Source organism: Opisthocomus hoazin, chromosome 34 (genome assembly GCF_030867145.1).
Source record: "Opisthocomus hoazin isolate bOpiHoa1 chromosome 34, bOpiHoa1.hap1, whole genome shotgun sequence".
Classification (NCBI taxonomy): domain Eukaryota; kingdom Metazoa; phylum Chordata; class Aves; order Opisthocomiformes; family Opisthocomidae; genus Opisthocomus; species Opisthocomus hoazin.
Genome location: NC_134447.1, coordinates 3,811,369 through 3,836,522, shown reverse-complemented (window position 1 = coordinate 3,836,522; position 25,154 = coordinate 3,811,369). Strand labels below are relative to the sequence as shown.

The 25,154-nt window shown below is 46.5% G+C and overlaps 1 protein-coding gene across 1 annotated transcript in view; it reads right to left on the bottom strand.

The window, feature by feature from the left end:
• LOC142365266 (E3 ubiquitin-protein ligase RBBP6-like) overlaps positions 1–25,154 on the bottom strand; it is a 42,419-nt gene that overhangs the window by 16,804 nt on the left and 461 nt on the right. Inside the window, exons 3-11 of the mRNA XM_075445916.1 lie at positions 24,601–24,725; positions 17,767–17,786; positions 13,304–13,348; positions 11,422–11,510; positions 11,208–11,304; positions 9,875–10,014; positions 8,792–8,964; positions 7,939–8,042; positions 6,343–6,400 (exon numbers count right to left, since the gene is read on the bottom strand). Coding sequence (XP_075302031.1) covers positions 6,343–6,400; positions 7,939–8,042; positions 8,792–8,964; positions 9,875–10,014; positions 11,208–11,304; positions 11,422–11,510; positions 13,304–13,348; positions 17,767–17,786; positions 24,601–24,725 — 851 coding nt within the window. The remainder of the gene's footprint in view (positions 1–6,342; positions 6,401–7,938; positions 8,043–8,791; positions 8,965–9,874; positions 10,015–11,207; positions 11,305–11,421; positions 11,511–13,303; positions 13,349–17,766; positions 17,787–24,600; positions 24,726–25,154) is intronic.

Sequence of the window (25,154 nt, the reverse complement as noted above, 5' to 3'; positions counted from 1 at the left end):
CTTGCTCAGCCCACAGCCCGCTGGTGCCTGTGCCCGGGGGCTCCGTCTCCGTCCCCTGCCCCTCCCCAGCTCAGGGCTCCCCCCCGGGGCTGCCCCGGCCGGGCCCGGCTCCAGCGGGGAGCTCCCCCCCACCCCTCTCACGTGGCCAGCAGGCAGCACAGCCCCCAGTGCCCGCCCCACGGCCCCGCTCCCCTCACGGGCAGCCCCAGCCCTCACCTCAGCCGGGGCCTGCAGTGGATCCTGTCCCTGCCACACCAACATGGCCACCCAGCAGCCCCTGCCCCGGGCCTGCAGCTCCCAGCATGCCCCGGGAACCAACATGGCCACCCAGCAGCCCCTGCCCCGGGCCTACAGCTCCCAGCATGCCCCGGGAACCAACATGGCCACCCAGCAGCCCCTGCCCCGGGCCTACAGCTCCCAGCATGCCCCGGGAACCAACATGGCCAGCAGCAGCCCCTGCCCCAGGGCAGGCCCCAGGACTACAGCTCCCAGCATGCCCCGGGGCGCCCCCCCACACCCTGCCTTCCACCCTCTGGAAGCCTTTTCTTTCTTTCCTAACAGCTGAGCATTTAACTGACTAAATCTCAGAGGTACTCTTGTTTCTTCTCAACAAAGCAGCCATCTCCATCTGCTCACATCTGCCAAGCACACATCCAGGCAGGCCAGGAGAGCACGGGGTCCCATCTGCTCCCTGTCCCTCACACAGCAAGGAGGGTGACAGCCACCAGCCCCTGTGAGCTGGCAGCTCGCCAACAGCCACCGCGCGAAGGGACACAGCCCCTGCTCAGACACCACGGGCCTCTGGAATGGCTTTCCAGAAAGGTACCCAGGAGAGGGACAAAGAAGGACCGAGCTTCTGCAAGATCAGAGCAGAATGAGAAAGCCCAGAGTGTAACTTGGCAACACTCCAAAAGTGAGAAAAGACACCAAACTCTTCTGAGGATGTCACATCATCTTGGCAGACCAGTGCCCTTGCCCACTTGCCGACAGGACCCACCAAAGTCGTACTCCTGAGATTTTCACGATCTGTGGTGGAAAGCCACTGGGTTTAACTGACGCCTCCAGCCCTTGGGACAGACAGACAGACAGATGAGAGGCTGCAAGGAAGAAAGAACCCCATGCTACGTCTACATCACCAAACGTCTCCAGGCACGTCAGACCTCAGCACGCTTCCCAGTTCCTCACAGCTCTACTTGGCTACTGCAGAAATAACTACTCCATAGCACTGCCCATGGCCGACAGCAGCCTGCTGCAAATTCCTTCCCGTAATTCCGCCCACTGAATGCAGTCGTGTGTGCACACAGACAGGACCCAGGAAGGAGTGGCACAGCCGGGAACGGGATTTTTGCCAAACTTGACAAAGACACCCTGTGAAAATGACAGCCCTTCTGTCTGAAAGAGCAACAGCAGCTTTAGTAGCGGGGTGGGGAGGAGGGGAAGCTGAAAGAGGTTCTGTAGCATTTTTCAGTACTTTCCCTTGGAACAGCTTGAATGAAATCAAGGTGCAATCATGCCTTGTGACTTTGGCCAATGAAATCCACTAAAACTTTGAGGAAATAGTTTATACTTTTGAAAAAAAGCAACAACCAAACCAAACACCACAGTTGCATTTCTAGCAATTACTGGAACTCTCCTGACATAAATGTTGCACATTGCAAAGCTAAAGCACAGCCACACAGAGCTGTTTGGTGGTTGGAATAACCACCAAATAACACACGAAGAGGAGAACATTTTGCAACTTCATGGAGTCAAGAACTAAAGCAGCCACAACAGATGAAGGACATCATGTAACATCCATCATGTAACACATGCAAAAACTTTAGTTACTGCGACGCTGGTTCAAAACTGGGTGCAGGCATGACACATCCCTCCATTGCTGCTGAAACCAGAGCTCCATCACTGCTCCAGGGTTTCCACCGTGTTCCTACACACATGCTCCTGCACCTACCCAGCTGATAAACGATCCAGGACCATAAACCCAACCAGAACGAACAAAGAAAAGTGTGAATTTTAGTGGAAGATTTCTGATTTCTCTTTCAGCTGAACATCAGATGCTTCCGAAAAGGAAACGCTGGGGCAGACAGCCCTGTCACAAGAAACTCACCTCCACAAGCAGGAACAGTGACGGCTGCTGGCAAGCTTCCGTCGGATGAGTCGCATCAGACTGGCGATTACTGGAGGAAACCTGGAACAGGGAGAGGGGAGAAAAACACCTCTGTGTTACTCCGACATCATCCTCTGAAGGAATTGTGTCACACGGGACGCACTCGTTAACTGTCACAGCACATGTCACTAGCAGTCACATGCCAGCTCCTCGTTTTATTTCATGTTCCTGATTTCTGCGCTGTGTTCCTGTGCACTGCGTGGTGAGGAAGAACTTCTTCCCTCTGAGGGTGACGGAGCCCTGGCCCAGGCTGCCCAGGGAGGTTGTGGAGTCTCCTTCTCTGGAGATATTCCAGCCCCGCCTGGACGCGGTGCTGTGCAGCCTGCTATGGGTGACCCTGCTTGGGCAGGGGGTTGGGCTGGGTGACCCACAGAGGTCCCTTCCAACCCCTACCATTCTGTGATTCTGTGATTCTGTGAGAGCCCCTGGAGAGCTGCGCAACACAGCCACTGGCTCCCAGCTGCCTCTGGCAAGCTTGGAGGAGGGCTGGGGCAACAGCTGCTTTGTCATCGTGGTGTTCCTGTTCCCTCAGGGTGGCCAGCAGATTGCCTGCAGCAAATCTTGTCCTCCTGAAGCGGCTGCTGTCCCTCCTCCAGCACATCGGCCAGCACGCAGCCAGCAGCAGGATGAGCTTCATCAGCCTGGCCATCCGCGTTGGGCCAAACCTGCTGAGCCCACCCAACGAGGAGCTGCTGCCGCTGGAGGCCATGCTGGAGGTGACGGAGAAGGTACGCTCTCTTGAAGCGGGACGGCCGCAGCCGGATGGTGATCAGAGCTGGACTGTGGAGAGGTCCCTGGCTGCCCCCTCTCTCCAGCAGACGCTGGTGGGGTGGCTGCCTGGAAGAGCAGCCCCACAGCGACAGCCTGCTGCGTGGAAGCAAGTGTCAGGAGTGGGAGAGGCTGCCTGCCTGCCCCTGCGCTGAGAGCAAGGCTTTGCTGTGTGCAGGTGAAGACACTGGTGGAGTTTATGACCTAGAACTGCGGAGAAATCTTTGGGGAGGAGGTGGCTGACCTGTCTGGTCCCCCAGCTGAGCAGTCGCCCGCGCCCATGGGCACATCCACAGCGGTGGTGGGATCGGAAACGGCAGAGGTACGGCAGCTCCACCACCACTGGGACAATGTGTCTGGTGTGGGAGGGCGGTTCCTGATGAGTCCAAGTGGCTGCTGTGAGTTCCATCCCTGCTGGGTTTCTGTGGGTTTGGTGTTTTTTTTTCTTTGGGGTGATACATTGTAGGTGAAACTGGAAAGGTTGTTCCTCAAATGTGTTAGGCGTGTGCTTAATCAAAAGAAATACCTCCAAATTTTCTACAGCAAGACCTATTTCCCAAGCAAAGCCTGTTTGCCAAACGGTCACTGACGACTCCCGGGCGCCTCTTGCCACCTGCTGACGCCGCCATTTCTGGTGTAGGCACCTGTCACTTCGCCTCCTGCCAGCCCAGGGACACCGCTCGACTCCCCGGTATGCGCGGAAGGACCAAAGAGCCTTTGGACGAAAGCAGGTAAAAGGAGTCAGCTCTGGTGAAATGCAGAACTGATTCCAGTGGGTCCTGGTTTCCCCTATCTAATCCCACTGTGGGATGGAAAGGTTTGCAGGCTCCCCCCAGGAACATGAACACTGAAGAAAAAGAAAGAGAAAAGAGGTGTGGGCAGAGGAGAGGGAATGCCAGCAAGAGAAGAAAATAAGCAAGAGAGAAAAAGACGGGGAGTGGAAAAAAGCAGGAGGGTCCAGCGAGTGCAGAAGCCCAGGTGTGTGCCGGGCTCATTTGCCCGTCTTTCCCAGCTCTGAGCGCTGCTCTGAGGCAGTGCAGCTCGGGCTGGTGCTGCGCAGGGTTTGGGAAGGACCCTATGGCAGCTCCCGGGGGCTCCCGACGGAGCCCCGCTGCCTGGAACAGGGGCACGGGGCCTCTCTGCGCACGCACAGCTCTGCGAGGGCATCGCCCGTGGGGACAAGGCGCCAGAGCCACCGCGCAGCCACTGCTGGCAGCAGCTCTGCTGGGCTGTCGACAGCTCCCTGTGCACTGTGTTCCCAGAGACAGGGGAACCGAGCCGCGGCTGCTGCTGCCTCTGCGCGTTGATCCGTGCTTTCTGACCGTGTCGCTGCAGGTGCTGATTTCCTGCTCCTGGAGGAGCCCCTGTGACTGCCAGGCTCCCACGCTCGGTGTCCACAGTAAAAGGACGTTTTCTCTCTCCTGACTCTGCCTGCGGGTGTGATGTTCTGGACGAGCTGGGGGTGTGCATATGCAATACAAATGTCACCAAAGGGCTGAAAAATACAGCTGTACTGAATCTGTGCAGATGGCCTGCTCCGGTATCTGTTGGAGCTGTGAATGACTCTTTGCTATTTTTTTTTCCAGGGACTTTTATTATTTTAATTAATGATTTCAGGGAACTGATCAAGTTTAGCCCTGTTGTTTTTGAACAGCAAAGTCAAGGCTGATTACCAGTGACCTGACATGGCTTGTAATATGCAACACATCTAATTAAAAACATATCAAATCAAGTTTCTTTCTGTTGTATGTTGTTTATTATTTGAAATCATGTCTTAATATTTTTATTAAAGGCAAAAGAAATAAGTTACTTGCTATCACCATCTGAAGTCATTCCATTACTAAGAGTAAAGCCATTCTAAAGTCAGTCAAACTGGAAATAACAGTACTGCTTTCAGTGCCACAGTAAGCCTTCAGATCGCAGGATGGACCTTCTGTGCCTCTGTTAAAACGCTCCCTCTCTCCTCCCCTTTGAGCTGCAGTCCATTTGGCGGGAGACTGGCCTCTAAACCCTGGAGACCTTGACTGTGAAAGCTGTCCTCTGCATGGGCGTGAGCGTGACCTTGAATGTTGAGACCTGTGTGACCTTGACCGAGAGCGATGCTTTAGACTCTTCCCTTTGCCTCTTCTTGGATACGGTGGCGATGGTGAGCGGGAACGAGAGTGGGAACGCCTTAATGATCGAGAGGAGGAGCACGAGCGGGCAGATCTCGACTTGGAGTAGGTATGTGATCTTCTGCAGCAAGGTGAAGTATTATACGGAGACTTGGACCTTAAAAAAAAAGAAAAAAAAAATAGAAGTTCATTCAAAACAGTCACTCTCGACAGTTTTTTTCCTCCCAAATTCGGTTAGGGTTTATTTTTCCTGTCTATATGCTCACGTCAAAGATTCACGCAGCTGCCGACATAATGCTACTGCAAATTGCAGAACCTGATGACGTGGGAAAGGTTCTGCTCACCAGACAGAACAGCTGCTGCTTGTTAGTGTGAAAACATGCAGGAAGGGTCAGTCTTTTCCACTCCCCTCTGGCGCATGAACTACCACAGCCACTGATTGATTCAAGGTGGTGTATACTGGCCTTACTGGTACGTTAGCACGCACATTTTTAACGACTCCATCACTACTTGCAGTGCAAATCATTTTTGTTGCAGTGAGATGCAGAAAGAGCAACTCTGAATGGCTACAGTGCAGTATCAAACATCAGGAAAACAGCATTTAGCCTGAAGTCAGTAAAGCTCCATTTTAAAATGCCAGCTCAGTCTGCTGAACTTCACTACTTCTTTGGCAGTCTGTGCGGGATGTAAAATATTTGCACTGCGCTCCTACAGACAGGACTACTTAACCAACACTTCCAGCCAGCTGTCCTAGCAAAATGCTGCACACACCGCTAGCTCTACCCAGGGACAGTGACCGCATTTCAACAAGAGTCGTATCAAAAAGCTTCTCAACTCGGCCTCTCGTAGCAGGACTCAGTGCCACTGCTCTCGGAAAGAGACTGACAGCATCGCCAGCAGAGAGCTAGCCAGACTCCTGCCCCAGCGATTTTTGGGGGTAGAAAACGTCAGCTACCCTGAGTTTTTTCTTCACAAGTTTTTCTGTTCTGATTTTTTAAAGAATCATTTCCCATTATTCTGCGTATGCTCATTAGCATCACGCCTCCTGTCAAAGTCCTTCACCAATTCAAGAGATCCTCAAAAAGATTTCCTTGAAATAATCTTACTGCAAGCACAGATCCCCTTTGTTAAAGCCAATTCCAGTTAAGCCATTTAAAAATTAATTACCATCTGTATTCTCCACAACTATCTGTGCACACTTCTGTCACTATAAATCTGCTGTTGCATCAGTTACGTGTTACAGCCTCATTTCACAGGTTACAAGTAGTAATACACTGAATTTCTGTCCATACTCACAGTTCCCGGCCTGGTCTGGCGCCTGCTGGGTGAATTGTACCGGCTCTCGTGGGATGACCTTTGGGAGCGGGGAGAGGAAACAGAACAAAATCCCATTCACTTTACCTGAAGATCATTGATAAAAGAAATTCTAAAGTAATACTGACTTACCAGTGGTGGGGATTAATTGCCTTTGGGGGCCCAGGAGACTCGGTAATGCTGCTTGTCTTAGGACAGCAACCTGATAGCCCTTGTGAAAAAATGCAAAGGGGTGGAAAATAAGCTCCACTACAATAGAGGAATCCTTGCATCTCTTGAAATCAACTTACCTCCTCTTCCAACAAACGGCTCACTGACAGAGAAGAAGATTCAGAACGTTTGGTGGCAGTCACCAGAGCAGGAGAAGATACAGCGGTATTGGCAGCACTACAAAAAAAACAAACAAACAACCAAATTTTTATGATTCACACAGGGTTTTGAAGAGCTACTTGAAATATAAAGTCCAAGGTGTGAAAAGCCTGACTACTGTAAACTGAAAAAAAAAAAAATCTACACCAGATATTTTCTTAAGCCAGTTGCGCATGAAAGCATTAGAATATGTAAAGCCCCCACGCTGCATCTCCGTTTTGGAAGATGCGATAACAGCAGCTTTCCGAGGAAAGGTTTGTGTGCTAGTTCAGGGGCTGCCTCAGAGCTTCTTTTGAATTGCGATCCTTTGCGTTCAATGGCACAGAGGAGCCTGACAGGCTTTGGACAGAGCGGCTATTTGCATTCCAGGCATCAGGTGGAAAAAGTTCCTCCTTCAGGGTAAACCTGCACTGAAGGACTGAGAAGGGCACCACACAAGCAACACTGCTAAGAAAATTCTTGCATGAGGCACACGTCCAGCATCTCAAAGTGTCCTCTCTCCGAGCAGAAGCGGCAGCCAGAACTCCCACAATTATTTGGACTGGCACTAGTGACACACAAACTGCCAGCGGGGGAGCTCAAGAAGAAGACTCTAACTGCAGCGTTTTGGTGTCTTTTCTGTTTAGGTTGATCTACAGATTTACTTACTGAAAGGGTCCAGGAGGTGCGACAGGCAGGAGTGGTGGTGGCTGCTGCTGTTGCTGCTGAATCTTCTGAGGGAACCTTGTGGTGTAGCCAGCTCCGGTTTTGAAGTTGTTGACAGCCTGGAGGCAGAAGAACATTTACAAAAAGGTAACAGAAAATTTGAGTCCATAGACGCACAAAAGCCTCCAGAGAGTAAAATTCCTTGTGTATTCCTGTAAATGCTATCAATCCTAAAATACATCAACAGACAGATAGAGGAACGCATCCCACTAAACAGTGATGTTAATCGCTGGTAACCGCGAGTGTCTGCATTTCAGTACTTCAGTGTTAATACCGAGTTGAAAGGGAGGCAATCCTGTTAACCAAAAGCCTGACCTCAATTTGCCAGAGCATCTCTGAAGAGTTGTAAGCTGCTGTAACAACAAACGATGCATTTGAAAAGAACATTTAGCTTTATTCAATTTAGCCTTGCTGAAGGAGCTGTCAATTAATGTTTTCTTCCCTTTCAGCTTTTTGCAGACAGGCTTTGCTTACAAACAGTTTATTTAAAAGTCATCATGTTACCTGGCGTAGGAACTCGTTGGCAGCTAAATCATCAGGAGAAACGCCTGCCTGGTGACACGCTGGGCAGGTATGTTCCTCAGATGCCAGCAATGCTGTTCTAATACCTGTGAAAAATTAGAATCATCCAAACAGTTTTTAGCAAAGCTAAGGAAATGCTGGGGGTTCTAATCAGCTGTAAAAACACCATACAGTTAATGAGTTACTATGGTCTTCAGTTCAGAGCATGAAGCTATAAAGGTTCCAGAGTGCAGAAGATTTCTAGTACGCAGCAAAGAACTGTACAGTTTTGGTATTTCACTGTTGTCACATCTGAAGATGCAGAGCAGGCTGTGCCTTGATGTTTTGACTGGTCTGTTTTCCCTTGTCTCGTACAGTGAGAAGTTACCCTCCTCAAGGTTAATGAAGAAAACACATCTCAAAAGACCATGAGGAGCTTTGCATTCTGAAGGGTTTAGCTAGCTTTCCCGTGGAGCAGAATGGTCATTAAATGCCCAGTGATCCGTTTGCTGCAGGCTGCAGAAAGTCACCGGAGCTGGCTATGTAACGTTCTACGAGAGAAAGGGCTGCGGACAGATTAAATGCATTGGATATCTAACGCTGTCAGCACCTGCACAGGTGTGCACTCTTCTCATAGCCGTCCCTCCGCGCGTGAAGAGGATTCAACTGGACAGGTGAAAAGGGGAAGAAGCTTTCTGTCTTTTTTCCCCCTTTGTACAAGAAGAGTCCTTCCCGACTCAGGGTATCCCTAAGTATCAAACAGAACGGGTAACCAAGTAGTTTTGTTATCTCCTCTTTCCGCTTCAGAAGATCAGACGCGATGTACTGAGCTAACAAACAAGGCAGTAACACTCACACTCGTCACAGTAACTGCTGCCGCAGCAGGGAGTAACGGCTGCATCAGTCATTGCGTCTTTGCAGATGAGGCACAGCAGCTCATCCGGAAGGGCATCGGAGGAGGAGGAGGAGGAGGGCAGCTCCTCTGGCACAAAGGGAGGCTTCTCCTTCTTGCCTCTGGCGTAAGCTTCCCTGTGGGAAGGGGGGGGGGGCGGGGGGCGGGGGGCAAGGAAACAGAAAAATGTTAAAGGCGGGTAAAGGAAAACTTCTCCAAGCTGTGGATTTTATCAAAGGAAGGTAATAGATGGAATTCTTCTCACTCCACATCAGCCTTCTGAAATGTAGGCATTCAGTTTCAACTACTTTTCTATAGCCACAAGACTAGAAGGGGGAGGGGGAACAATTTTCCTTCTGCAGAACTCTCCCATTTGTTGGATCCACTAAGAAATTAGCTCAGACAAGAAAAATGATTTTTTGACAGCTAGAGAGCAGGTGAAATGAATCCCACCTCTCTTTTGCCAGGGGGTAAGAGTAAATGCAGGCTCACAATAAAGTTAGTCTCCGAGTAATTACATTTTATAAACAAAGGAAGTCTGTGTTACAGCTTCTACCCGAGGAGATCCACGACAGAAAAGCAGAAGTGCTACCAAGTGCTTTTTAAAACAGCCACTCCTGTCAGCACACAGTAGTAGTATTTTCTTAGTTTAGAGCAAGAGGAGAACTTTTGTCTCTTTCACATGTGGGATTTGCTCAAAGTCAGAGGGGGCGGAAACCTCAGTGCAACAGCCACTTGTTAAATTTTGCAAGAAGCCTTTGAAACGTAAACCAGAAGCAAAATGAGCTTTCCAAGAGAACGACTCCCACTGTCAACACTACTGAAATGTTTTGCAGAAATACAGAAATGCCATAAGCTGACCCAAGTTCCAGGGGCAGGATCCCGCGATTTTAATACTAGAAAATATCACAGATTTTAAGGTGAAGATACGACGACAACGCTTCCTCCCTCGTAATCACAGATGCCGGCCAACATGGTTGCATTACCACTCAGACATTTACGCGTGGTTTTTCTCCTTTTGGTCAGTCCACTTAAGGCCATACGTACGCATTAATAATTGGTATTGCGTATTTTCCCGTCTTTGTCAGCATCGCGCCCTTTGTGTTGGGATCTTTCAGCTCAATCAGGAAACTCCTTGGAATTCCTGTGCTCCTTCTCATTCTGGGAGCAGGCACAAATTTTTTGTCCTGTTCAGAAAAGAAATGCAGACATATCTCATCTTAAGGCCCACACTTCAAATGACCTTTCAATGTTGATTTGAAGCAGCAAAAGCCTGTAATCCTCTCCTTTCACCTAGCATAGGGGTTGCTCAGCTAAAATACTTCTTTTCCTAAATGAATATAGCCAGGATGTTCCGAAGGCTTGAGCAGTGGTTTGCACTCAGTCGACATTCTTTGGCTTAACTTCAGGTTCCTTAAGCGTGAAATATCCCTGAGCTCACCATCCACGCAGGGGAGAGACACAAACCCGCTCCTCCTCCAAAGCGCAGCTCAGAGCCAGAGCTCAATTCCGTGCCCTGAATCAGTCACCGGAGAAACTTCTGTTCTCCGTCCCTATACGAGGGCTGGATTCACACCTCACGCGTGTACAGTCAGTGACTAACGTTCAGTGGCATGAAAACTCAAGCAGAGACTTGTGTAATTAAAACACGCAAATATTCAGTGGATGGGGTCAACAGAATCATCTTGGTTTTATACGGAACACTGGAAACCATGAACTGTCATTAAAAAGAGCTCAAACCAGAAAAATTTACAGTAATAGTGAAATAGATAAAAATAGGCATGAAAATTAACCAAGAAAGATCTGTGCTCATCTTTAATGTCTATGATCCAGAAGAAAGAAAATTTTGCTTTTATCATTCCAGGTTTCCCTTGAATTTTGAGGAGCTTTGCAACACTGCCCTAGAACCTCTGTACTTCACCCCAAGAGAAACAATTCTTAACAGGAGTCTTCGTGCATTTGCCCTGTGACTGCCAAGGTGAAAATATGAAAACCTGAGCAACACCAGAGGTCCCCTGTGGGATTTCTGGAAGAACAGGGACATATTGTGAGCAGCCCAGACACTCTGAATATGGACTTGATCGCTCTGCAGCAGCACAGGCCTCAAGGCCATCGAGAGGCCGGCTGTGGATAAACAGATGCCCCAAGGCCAGCTGCGGGTAAACAGACGTTCTATGAATAGTAACAAATCATAGTCAAGTTCTGCCTATATAATCCGGGTGTTCTATTAATAGACACTGTATGAATAGTGACCAGTCATAACTGAGTGCTGTACCGAGTGCTGTCCATATAATAAAGATTCTCTGCTAATAAATGTGACTGTTATGGATCATATTGATCGAGTCCTCGTTCCCACTGCAACAGTCCCCCACCACCTTACCCCACTTGTCGGGCAGTTCCTTCTATAGTGGCCTGGTTTTCCGTAGTAACGGCAAGGGAACGATGATGGAGGTGGACCCATGGGTCTTTTCATGTAACTGGAGATTTTTGGGGAAAAAAAGAAAAAGGTATGCTATGTCTCTCTTGCTAAAACAAACATCTCTACAACCTTTCCATAATCTCCAAAGAAAAGATTTGGCATTCTCAACACTTACTTGATGGGATCATACTCCTGGCAAGACTGCACCATCATGGCCTTTATTTTATCCTCTTCGGAAGCATTGGCTGCAGCCAGGTTGGCAGTCTGTTGAGCAGACAGTTATTGGCACACACACTGGAAACACATTTCAGCCCACACAGCAAAGACAACATCACTCATCCCGTCCTGCAAAGAACAGCACAGTGCTAGCTGGGGGACATGAAGACAGCTTCTTCTACAAAAGAGAGTTGTCCTGGAGATGTTCTGGGGAGTCCTCACGCCACAGCATGGTCTTTATGTACCTGTCAATCTACTTGACAGGAGCATTCTTGGGCACTCCAGTCCTTAGGCTCTGTTCGGGCCTTACAGAAGGGCTTGTGTAACCAATCCAATTCTATTCCGAGTGGACTGAACCTGTGCGTAGAAAAACCTGTAGTATTCAGTGTTTTTAAACCGGTTTTTAAGCCCCAGACTATTTGAAGGAGAAGACATCCACTGCACATTTCACTGAGAAAGACGTATGCAAGTATCCTTATTTCGATTTTATGGCATTGAAAGGACACCCAGCTGAAGAGTCGGGGCAGTTGTTTCTGCTTGATGAAATTCAGCTTCAGACACAGAAGCATTAAAAGCAATCAAGTTTTTTAAAGTCACTCAGCAAGACAAAAGATTCTTTTCAGTAGAAATTTGACCAAGCTCCCCCCCTGCTAACTTCTTGAACTACTGTAAGAAAAACCTGCACTTTCTTCCAGTTGATTGTGCCCTTTTAATATACAAGTTGTAATAGAGCCTTATGCAGAACTAGATCTTCAAATCAGTGAAGCCAGCTGATTTGTTTTAAAGTCCTCTTTGTTCAAATTTTTTATTACACATTATTCCAGATACAAGCAGGCTCTAAGGGAGCGACTGTAAATGGTCTGGACCTTCAAGTACCTATCACTGAGATCAATCACTCGTGGGTTTGGTTTTATATGCGTTCATTCAGAAAAGTGCCCACTCGTTTCAGCGTTGTATTAAATGGTTGTTTCATACACACAGTTTTTTCTCAACAGTAACATAATCCAGACCAACATCTTTGAAATCATTTCCATGAACACTTATAGAAAACTTTATGGATACCTGACTAATTTGTTGGAACCCAAAGAGTTTCCAGAAGATATCCAAAACCCACAAAATATTTCTAGGAATAGACCACAATTCAAGTATGCCCTTTAATACACAGTAATAATAAACCAGAAAACTTTTGACTGTAACACACTGCCTCCATGCTAAGCCGGTCTGCACTGAAGAGGTCGAGTACGTAACAGTTTTGAGCTGCTTTATCTTATGTTCTTGCACTTTTTGGAAATATTTGCATTTTCCAGAAAGCTGAAATGTGTACACCACTTGGGCAGTGTTTCACATTTTAGAGCCAAACTTCACAGGAGTTTACAGAACCACAGACAGGTTTCGCGACAGCGCTGTTGTCCATGTTACAGAAACGCCTCTGTTTTGGTTCTTGCAAACCCCACTGAAATGTCCACAACTTACAGGAATTGAATTCTTCGCTGAGAATTGTGGTAGTTTCCAATGCAAAATTAATGAAAAATGTTAGAAACGGTAAACGACATCTGAGGTTCTTCTTCTTTGTGCTTGAAGATGAGTAATACTGCCACATCACGTTGAGTCTGACAAGGTGCTCACCTTCTACCTTCCCAAAGTGGGAGCTTCTCTTTAAAGGACAGTGTCAAAAGATACTCATATTTTAAGATTCAAATAAATATTTTAAACTATTCTAAATGAAAGTAATGTTGTGTTCAGATTGAAACAGTGATCCAGCTATAGATCACAGTATAAGATTTAAAAATATGAAGGAAACTCTTTTGATTTTTAAGGATTTGACAAGAATATATATGTACCTTAATAAGCTGGGCCAGAGGAAGAGATGCAGAAGAGTCATCAACCTGTTCACAAAAAATGAAACACATTTTGAAGTTCTACAACCAAAACACAACAATAGTTAACCTCTGCTGTAGTCTGAAAGTCTGCACTATATCCTCTGAGCGTCACTGAAAGAGGCATTTCCAACTTGGTGTGATTTGTACTTGTTCCAAACAAAGTCCAAACCTTTGACAGCCTGAGAGTGCCGATGTGATGAAGGAGAAGAAACTAAAACAACCAAAGCCACTTGAGATCTACTCATTCCTCCAGAATATGTTGGAGAGAGACCCTTGCCAAATGCTCAACACTGCTTAAAAGTCAAAGGAGTAAGGCAGCTGTCAATATTCAGCTAAAAGGGATTTTAAAAAAATTAAGTTTATTTGAGAAGGAAGCGTCACTTCAGGAAACTTTTTTTCAGTGTAGTTTTTAAATGAATCGGTTAATGTCTCATCATTCATAAATGCACAAGGTTAGGCTTCTAAGCACACAGTAGCTGCCTGTCAAAACAAAGTCCAGGCATATCAGCCCTGAGACATGAACGCTGCCCCTCCTGCCAGTAAGTGTAAAAATGCCAAACTCACCGTACCCCACAAAACCCCAATAAAAGCACCAATCCGAAACATTAGCCATAGAAGTAACCCACCACTTTGTCTAGAAAAAACCAAACTGCTCGAAGTGTTGAAATAAATGTGTTTCCCATGACAGAGTAGCCTATAAAAACTGAGAAAACTGATTTCCTGTATTTTATTAGACCACGGGCCATACTGCCCAAATTGGTTTGGAAAGTGTGAGAATTTAATCTTATTCTCCTTGCTGTCAGACCAAAACCAGTTTTTAATGATGATGAAAGCATGGATTCAGAGCACAATCCTGGAATTTTTCTCTCCATTGCAACCACACTCCTCTCTCCCAGATACCTACTGGAGCAGCTGCAGGAATGAAGTCCTCAGGCCACTTGAGGGCTGCGGTGTTTATTGAGAACTAACATCAAAGTGCAGTTTTTCCAAGTGTAACACTTATCTGGTTGTTTTTCCAGGATATTGAATTCCATTATGCCACCAGCAGCAGTACAGCTTACACTGGTAAAACGATGCCAGAAAGACACTCAAATCACATGCAGAACGGCAAAAAGAGACCGTCTCTCCATCTCAAGTCTGACCAGAGGATTCGACTTCCCTTCTCTTCAGAACATTTTGTACCTAGTTCTGTTAAAAAGGAAGCCTGATCGTGTATTTTGAAGCTTCACGCTCCACATGACACTGCTTTTTACATGTGGAAAGACAGGCCTATGTTCTCTCACAGAAGCACAACCATTATAATTCTGTGGTTTTTCAGAAGCAAACAAGAAATTAGGAAAGCTCTCTGTTGGAGTCTAGCATTGAACAGTCTCCTCTTGACCAGTAATTGAAACACAGCTGTTCATAAACTATTACCTAGTTTGCGTTTTTTGCCAGGAAGCAGTTGTTATGTGGCCTGCAGGATATGGTCTAATTTCTTAAAGGAGGTAATAGCACTCCTTTCTACTAAACAGTTCTCAAAATCAGAAAATAGGTAACTTGGGTACTATTTACTGTGTTTGTCCAACAGCCATCTTCCAATGATCCCACAATCTTGTGCCTTTTTTCCCTTGAAATTTCTACTATAGTATTTCCTGCCAGTTCCTCCAATCAGTCAAGTAGAAAAAACATCTCTGCGAAAGCTGTATACAACCTTAAGAAAATACTGCAGAAGAATTTGAAAAAAAACCCAAACACCCAAAATCAACAGTCAATATATTAACTCCCATTTCCAACAGAAGGCTAAAAAGGAACTGACATAAAGCGAGTGGGAAGGGGCACAGAAAATAGGAGGAAAAGGCTAACCTCACTGCTGGAGGGCTACATTTAGATTACAGTGCTTTCCTAAAACCTGATAGCCTGACTGCACTCAAACTTCAGCCAGGAAGGATCACCGTTGTGCTTGACAAGCGCTCAGACAATGGCCAGGACTCTCTGCATTTCTGCAGCCTCTGAGGACAAATACCACCTCGAGATCCTCGCAGTCTGAAATAGGAACACTAAATCAAAAAGTATCCACTTCCTCGCTCTGGCTGTAGTAACAGTGGGACAGCAGCGCACATTTGGAAGTGTAGAATGATAGCTAACAGAAGAGCAAGACAAGGAAGAAATGTTCAAAGTATAAGTTCTTGTGCATGCTCTTCTAAAAAACATTGTAACTCCTTTTAATTTTGCTGCTTTACTGTTCTACAGTAATTGACAAGCTGTCCAGTGACTTCTTCCTACCACACTAAGATGCAGGTTCTCCTTGGAAATGTGTAGAGAAATATGTGTATTAAAAACAAACAAACAAACAAAAACCCCAAACCCCACACTTTAGACTAAGACCTGAGCTAACTTTAAGAATAAAGCTAGTTGTGTCTCCAGCACTAGCAGCACCTGAGGCTGCAGCGCTTTTACAGTGCAAGAGGGAGAGGGGACTTGTAAAGAGAGACGCACGGCTTGCACCTTGGCTTGACAACCCAAATCAGGGACAGTCAGAGCGAACAAGAAGGGCATGGTTTTGCTTTGTCCTTCACTACCTTTCATTAGTTCTATCTCACACTAAGTCTTCTCTCCCGCTCCAGGATTGTTTGGTTGTTTTTTTGTTGTTTTTTTCTGAGACGTCTCTGTTAGCTTACGGGAAAATGCTCCTTCGAAAGGTAATACGGACATGCCAGGGAACACGCGAGGCTAAAAGAATGTGAACTTTATTTATGAGCTTGGGACTTGTCTTTATAGGCATGGCAGTAAACAAAGAGAAAAATACTGTTTTCAAGAAATAAAACCCCATCTGAATTATATCAGATACCATAAACGTGGTTTATGTAAATGCATGAAATTAACTACGAGGGCCAGTTCAACTTACTCAAAGTCACAATAGAGAGGCACTGATGTCCAAAAAGGAATTTGAACCCACCAGTGGTAGAATTGCAGAAGTCAGGTTTAGACTTGGTGTTTTTAGACCTACATACAAAAAGTTTTCCATATGAAGTTGATTGCATACCATTGCAAGGAAATCAGAGGCTGTATGCTTCAGAAAACATAGACCCAGAGTTCATGAGTTTCTGATTTAAATTATCCTAACAGCTAATCAAGTGATCAGATCCAGTGATCCAGGGTTAGTGTAATGCCTCACATGATTCTAGTGAAGAAAAAGCAGTCATACTTCAAATAAAGATGAAAAATACAAATCACCACATAGTAAGTTTTTTACTATAAGGGCTATTTTGACATGCATAGTTACACATAGTCGTCGAGCCAAATGGCAAATCAAGGTCTAGACCGTTACCAGTTCGATATTTCCTTGTGTTACTTGTTTCTATTTCAGCAGCAGAACGACAGTGCTTTGAAACCTGAAGAGCAATGCTGCCCCTTTTCCAAATATATCTTCAAAGCGGTGGCATACTAAAGAAAGGCTGAACCTTTGGGAAATTAAAGCAGCGTCCAACCCTGAAGTCACCCACACCCAAAAACGGACAGCAGGCAGAAGTTAGGAAAAAGGACAGGGCTCTTACCCACAAAAGCACCAGGCTCTAACCTGCTGCCAGAATTTGTACATTCTGCTTTATATGCTTTCATTTGCAGGCAAACTGTGAAACTAAACTGCTTCATCAGATAAAGTGGAAAGATTAGATGCAGAACGTGACAATCCCATTTACATTCACGCCAATCTATGAAAGACATTGATGTACTCAGCGGGGCCCAAACAATATCATTTCAATTACACAGGCTTAAGAACAAATACCCACTTTTTAAGGACGTGAAAAGAAATCATTTAGCTGCAAGAACTGGCCTCAAAACGTATCAGGTAAGTTGGGGTTTGTATTTGTTTGAACCCCCAAGGTAGAAGTAAGAAACAGGACACCAGGTTTAACAATAATGGATTCTCCATGGTTTTTGATAACATTGTCAAAAAACATTAGGCAAAAAAAAGTATTTAAAAACAAAAGCTAAGTGATACAACGTGAAAATGGAAAAAAATACACTCCAAACAATTCTTCTTGCAAGAAACAAAAAGCACACAACAAGCTATGCAAGCGTTCATTTTACCAGCTACAGACAGACAGGTGTAGAACATGGCACCACGCTCAGCTGTGCAAACCTCGAACCTATGTGATCTAAAAACGATCCTGCATTATCTGTGCAACACAAAATCATACAGGAAGTATTCCAGCATATTCAATATGAAATACAGTGCATCAGTAGGCACAAATACCAATATTCACATTAGAACTGTGCCAGTGATGGCATTCCTCAGCTTTTACTATGCTGGATCGAATACAGTGCATTTACAGCATATACCATATTTTAAGGCAATGTGTGGAAAATTAGCACAAGGCTACACCGTTTAGAATTAAGTGCAGTTTTACAGAAAAAAAGTGTGAGATTGGTTTTTTACGTACTGCTTTTGATGTTCCACTCCCTGGCTCAGTTCAACTTCTGGAAGAAGAAATAAAGGTGATCAGAAGTTAAAATAAAGCACTTGTACCCAGCTTAAAGCAGTGAAAGCAGATTACAGAACCTGAAAACCAAAACAATGTGTTCTGATAGTCTAGTGAATGTCGAAATGTATTTGTATCCAGAAACTGGTCTCTCTTGGGACATGTAGTGCAACTAAAACAAAACCCCTAAGTCACATGTCTACTTCATCACAAATTACTCTAAGAGTTCTAAACTTCTTGTTTGCATGGGTCACCAGCTGGCAAGCCTTGGTCTTTCCTCTATAGGCTCGTGTGCAAAAATACCCAGATTTGGGGTGTAAGAACACTTGCCATATCCCACCCCCCTCCCCCAAATGCAAGAACTAGTCAAACACTGAGAATCAGACTCTTTGGAGGATGGAGCAGATGGTAAGTTTACACTACAATGCAAATGCCTCTCTCTCTCTACTACAAAAGCAGTAAAAGCAAACACAGAGAATAAGGAATCTCTCCAAACAGAGGAAACGGGATCTACAGCTTGGGTCTCAGAACAATCAAGCCCAAGAACAAACCCAACAGCATCATCTTAAAAGTTACCATTGTTGGAGTTTGAACCCCATGTCCAGCAGGCCTAAAAATGTCTGTCTGCTTTGGTGGACACACGTTAAAATCCACCTCATTCCACCAAAACCTAACAGCAGCTTTAGCAGGAGAGGTACAACCTGAACGCCTCTGTAAACTGACGTCCATAAACCAAGTTAACACCCTGAAACCCCTAACCGAGCAGGCAATGCTTTACAGATACCTACGCAGCATGTGTTTTGCTGGTAGCTCTGAGTCCTCTGGCAGGGATTCTTCTGACAATAACTGATGAGTTCTTCAGAATCAGGGCATTATCGTCAGTGTATTCTGAAAAAAACATGATTCAGAAAAAAAACCTTTGTGAATTCATAGGAATGTATATTCGTATGTAATTACATAGCACTTCAGAGAATACCTTTACAGCTATGAAAGCAACATTTTATATGTAACATCACGCTTTTGTTGTCTCAAACACACTAATAGTACATTTCAAGTAATCTTTGGGTTTGATCATCAAACACAAGCAGCAAAATCTTTTTCTTTTTTTTAAAAGTAGTTTCAATGCCAACAGCAAAAGGGTCTCAGAGGTCACAAAAAGAGAGTCTGCTAATGCATGAAGTTCTTTCCTGATTGAGATTCAGTTGCTTTTGCTTCTGGTAGGCTACAAAACCAGTAGATCTTTGGAGAAAAATAAGGTCTCCCCTGCAGAAACCAGATTGTAACATCTGACTGGCTTGCCCTGCAACAAAACAGGCGCTTGGCTAAAGCATGAAGCTCTGTGCCATTGCCTTCCAAGGTGTTAACTAAAAGTGATTTCCTTCTGCTGCCAGTGCTCAGGACTGACAGAACAGAGAGGAGAGCCTGCCAACTCTGCTTCTGCGAGCTTAATCCGTCAACAGCCACACTTATCAGCTGGGCAGTGCTTCACATTTCAACGGAAACTGTTGGGGTTTAACGCAGCAGCCAGCAACGAGGACCCGACAGCCGCTCACTCACCCCTCCCCTTCCCCCCCAGTGTGATGGGGAGCAGAAATGGACAGAAGGGGAAACTCAGGGGCTGAGATAAAGACAGTTTAATAAGACAACAAAGGAAATACTACAGCTACTACTGCTACTGAATATGAAAAACAAACTCTATACAATACAATGTTCCCACCACCTAATGACCGATTCCCAGCCAGTTCCCCAGCAGCGATCACAGAACCTGGAACTTGCAGATTTCATGAATTTTGCAAAATTCCCGCTGAAGACCAAACTCCTGCAAAAGTTCGAACTCCCAGACAGGAGAGGATGCCAACTCATAGAAAAGCGAATTAAAGAAAAAGGATGCCTACCTCCCTGCTAGCCACCCTTACAAATTGAGCGTGCCATCCCTGGCATGGAATATTTCCGCTGCCCAGCTTGGGCTGGCTGTGCTCCCTCCCAGCTCCTGCGCACCTGCTCGTCAGCTGAGCATGGGAGACTGGAAAAGTCCCTGACTTCATAGCAATGACTGAAAACATCCACATTGTCAGCACTGTTCTCCTACTAAATCCAAAGCACAGCAGCTACTGGGAGGAAGATTAACTCTATCCAAGCTAAAACCAGGACAGTAATGAAACTGCAGTGCTAGGATTTGAATCACAGAAATGTTGGGGCTTTTTTCAGCTTGCTTTCACAAGGAAGGCAGAATTGGCTCAAAGTAAAGCTGTCTCTCCCCTCTTAAGCTAATCGTCTAGTTTGAATTAACCAAAGGGATGTGAATTCTTTCGATTCACTTTTTGCAGAGCAGAGACACTCAAACTAAATCACTTGCAAAGACAGGCTTTAACAGCCTTTCGAAAACAGAGTGTGCCTGAAGCTCTCCATGTTTTGCCTTGGCTTTCACCACGCTAGTCTTCTGCAGAGGAGGGAAGCCTTGTGACCTTTTATATAAAGCCCAAACAAAAAAAACCACTACCTGTGACACTTCGACTGAATAAGCTTAAAATGCAAAGGCCTCTCCACGAGAACAGTGTTTATCTTGTTCTTACACAAGCTGGATAAGATTAAATCTTCTAAAGCACTGTCAGCAGCCATTCCCTGTAATCTGCCGACGGTCTTCAATATCAAAAGCCCTTACCTTGACAGACGAATCGGAACGATACTCTGAAAACCAAAGACGATGTATGTCTAGTCAAGCTCTGTCAGGGTGGTTTTACTCAGTGATCACACACAGAACAGGAATATTTCACAATTTACACTCCATTTTTCAGCATATTATTCCTACAGGCAGGAACCTCTCTCAGACCAAAACATACCTATCAGAAGACAGTATTTCAACAACGAAATGAAAATTTTACTTCTATTTCCAAATGATGGAATCCTTCTTCAGAAAACTGGGAAATCTTTGAGACAAAACTAATTTCTGATCTTCCCCCCTACGGAGCTGAACAGCAAGCTTCCTCGGGACTTTGGAGCAGTTTCAAATCATAGGAGAAAGGACTACTAATGACAAAAACAGAAGCTTTTACAGAAGTGCTAGCCTGAAGCCAACAGCTGGAGCTCTTCTCAAAAGGAAAATCTCACCACCACACAGCCACTGTCAAGAAAGGCCTGCCCTGGGGCTGTGTGATGGAGCAGGAGCTCAAACAGCTGTCGGGCCCAGACAAACCACTGCCAGGAGATCGTGCCAGCTGCAGTTCTCAAAGCCCAAAGCAGCTGCTTCTACCTGCTGAACGGAGTCACACAGAGCACTCCTTTTGGTCCACACCACAAACCACTGGATTGAGATTCCAGAGACGGAGGATAAGCAACAGCGGCTCCACAAAAAGACAGGACTTTGCTGTGCCTGTGCCGGACTGAGGATGGTGGTTGTTCTGCGGATGACTACAAAGGGTAGCACCTCTCTGAGAAAGAGACTAAATATATGAGGATAGCTGGATATGACTAAATATTTTAAAGCACTGTCAGCAGCCATTCCTTGTAATCTGCCTACTGGCATCTCCCAGCAGGAACCTGTTCCCCGAGGGCAGCAGCATCCCCTGGCAGAGACTTGGCAACTCCCAGGACCTACAAAGTAGCGTCCCTCGGCCTAACCACACACCTCAACCTCTGCAAAGTGAGCAGTGACCTCCTGCGCAACAAGGCGACTTTTCACACGTGTCCAAGCAGAGCTCCAACAGAAATACTCAGCAAGCTGGAGGTAACAACATGGGTGATTCCTACTCCCTTTGAGCACAAAACTTGTTTTACTGCCAGTGACAGACAGTGAGTGGCTACTGGGCTTTTCTCAATCTGACCTGAGATTAAAACTAAGGATTCAATTAATTCAGCAAACTTGCAAAAGCAAAGGAAGATTTGGATGTTATAGTAAAGTCAGGAGCAGAAGAGACAGAACAGTCAGGAAAGAAGTATTTCAAGGAACGAGTGGAGGCAGACAAGTTAACAGCTACTTTGACTGCTGCCTCATGATGACTTAGAAAGCTTAAATTAATAACTGCATTAGTATCCACAACCTTCTTCCTGCAAAAAAGTACAAACAACTCAAGCCACGCTCTGAAATTTATGCTGCTTCACATTTAATGCACCACTTAAAAATTCCATTTTTCAATTCACCTATAATTCTAAAAATCTGCTAGTTTTAATAATTTGGGTCATATATACAGTATAAACAGGTTACTGAAAAAAGTTCCTACTTTCTTTTATGGCCTGCTTTAATCCACCATTTTGATGCTGACAGCATTGCAAAGGCATCTCTCTGAGCACTGTCTAGAGAAGTATTTTCACTCCGATAAAGGACAGAAGCTCAGCAGAAGTCATCAGAAGGCAAGCCTACATGCGAAACGACAAAGAAAAGCCTTTATTAGGCTTGGATGTCTTGCTCACCAGCTATTACGTGACTGGGGAAGCGATCTGCAGAGTAAGAGATCAAAATGACTGCTGACATGCCAGACTGCCTCGACCAGAAAACAGGGTACTTCCCAAGAACACATTTTCTCCCTGCTGCTTAAAAATATGCTTTCTCCTCATCTCATTTTTCAACTCTGTTCTAATCAGCACCACTTGCACACTTTGTGACAAACCAGTCCTCTGTGTCGCTGGCACTGCCTCGAAACATCCTGATTAATAGACTGGACTGCTATTTCTGCATTTTCAGCTTCCACCAAAAGAGGATCCCAACCACAGTTGGTATCTCATCCTTGCTTGAATTAGCTAGTGCAGTAGGCCAGATGCTTCATGGAACTTTCATTTGCATTATGATTATACAGTACTGTGCTCCAAAAGAGCACCTGCATCGCTTTGAAAGGATGAGTCAATAAAATCTAACATACTTTCAGTCATTAATCTGATTATACAGACTGCCCGATGCCTTAACGCCTTATTGGCTCCGCTTGCCACTTCAGCATGTGACTGGGAAAGCGAAAGCCGAGCTGGACACCCCGTGGTAATGAACTAAAAGACACCTGCCCTAAGCCCCTGGCCAAGGGACACTGACCTCGCTGACCGCACAGCCCCGAGAGGTCCCAGCCCTGCTGGGGACAGAGCCCGAGCAGCTCCTTCCCAGACAGACCTTGCATGGGCTCCACTGAAACATCATGGTTTTGGAATGGGCACACGGCTTACCCTCAGTTCACCCAGGGAAACGGGGAACTCCAAACCCTTTAGGAAGGCTCCACACAGCAATGCTGCCTGGCAGCCCAGGAATTAATTGCACGCTGAGGCGTAACCAAAGAAATCCCCCACACTAGCACATCAACAAAACGGCACGGGGAAGGGCAAGCCTTAAAAGCTGCTGAAGTGTCTGCTCTGAAATGCTCAGTTTGCGCAGTCTTGAAGACAGCAGCTGTGAGGCCAAATGGTTTCACTCAGAGTTAGCACGAGGTTTTCTGAAGACATCACATCGTGGCACTACTACAGCTCTCAAGTGCGTGCTGCAACACTGAACTCCAGCAACGGCTGACTTCAAGAGACAGTCTGCCAAGAGCACTGTTCTTCCCTAAAACTATTCATCTAAGGCCAGTTCAGACGCCCATTTTGGTGTTACAGTTTGTTGATTTTGCCTGATAAGCAGAACAGCACATTCTCCAAGTGTTCTGAGTCAGAATGTTACAGAAACCTGAGTCACGGAGTTTGCAGTTCTTCCACAATAATGTGAAAACATCTGTTATAAAAGACAGGTCATGAAATTCACATCAAATTTAATAGAGGCAAGTTAAAATGCATCATTCCTGAGAACAGGCTTTTGGAAGGGAATTCTGCCTTTACAGAACACGCGTCTATAGGAAGCAGGGAAGAGGGCACACCACCCCCCCACACCCCCCCTTTTTAAAACAGGTCCTGACTATCCCCACAGATATCCTCCCGAACCTTTTTAGCATTTTACCTAGAAGAATTCCAGGACACCAAAGCTTCTGTGAGCGCTAAATGTCGCCCATCAACCACATATTCCTCCATGCCTAGCTCTGCTCTAAAGCACGGATCCGAAGGCCGTCGTCAGAACAGCAACCCCAAACAAACAGCTCTGTGAGGCCTCAACACAAGTCACAGCTACCGGTCGTGGCTGAATGGCATTACCGCTGCCCACCCCACGTATCCCCGGTGCCGCTGGCCCTCCTGATCCCCCGCACGCTGGCGGGACGAGCCCCAGGCTGACTCATGCTACGCTGAGTTGCAGAGCGGGGCTCCCGCAGGCTGCAGCCCCATGCGGTGGTCTGCAACTCCACCAGCCGGGCGGTCCCCGAGGCCCCGTGCCCGCCGCCCCACTCACCTTCTTTGCTCTGGGCGTCGGTGATCTGCAGGTCGCAGTTGGATGCCTTCAGCTGCTCGCGGCCCATGATCTGGCGCTTGAGGTCATGCAGGGACATGTGGAGGCCGTGGAAGCTGATGGTATCAAAGTTCAGTTTGGCAGAGAACTTGTAGTGCACGCCAGGCATGGCTGGGACCAGGCGGTGCCTGCTCCGCGATGGCGTCTGCTGGTGGGCGGGAGGACGATGGGGAGAGGCCTCCGCGGCCCCGGCTCAGCCTTGGCTCCCTCTCGTGCACCCAGCGCTGCCAGGCACGACCGCTGGCGACGACACCAACAGAACCCCTGCCTCATGGTTCCAGTGAGGGGTTTCCCGGCCGACAGCCGCAAGCACGTCACTGTGCACACAATGGCACACGGCAACCACCCCCCCGCACCTCATGTGACCCAGCACATTGTGACAAAAGGCCCCGTGACACGGGCGGGGAGTCCCGCCCTCTTCCTCCTAACACCTCTGAGAGCCATATTACCTAAATATAATAAAAAAGGCTTGTTGTAGTCTGGCAGGGCTAACGAGGGAGCTTCCACGACTGCTGGGTTTACATCTTTCAATGCCTTTTGGGCTGCCAGAGTCCGGAAACCCTCCGCATTTCCTCTTTAACCAAGGGATAGAGGTTTTTGCTCTTTGTGTCTGTTTGTTTCTCCTGTTAATGGGGATTTGGAAGCCTAGGTTTTCACATGGTAGCCTTGCTTATAAGCCTGTGGCGGAATACGGATTATATGTATTCATTCCAGAAGTCGGCCATAGCCACAGTCCAAACTCCAGCAGCAGAGGCAAACAAGCCTGGCTGTTGGATATGCACCAAAGCCCACCCTCTACCAGAAACCACCTCTCCTTGCTATCTGTCCCCTTAAAGTCTCAGTGGGACCAGGACAGGTACTGCATTATGAATCTTCACTAAAGAAAGCAAGCATACCGCCCTTACGCCAGGAGGGGTTTGTCTGTAGTCTGAAAGGAGACACCTGCATTTGCCTGGAAAGCCAACCTATGGACCAGCTTACCCGCTCTGCAGGGCTGCGAATT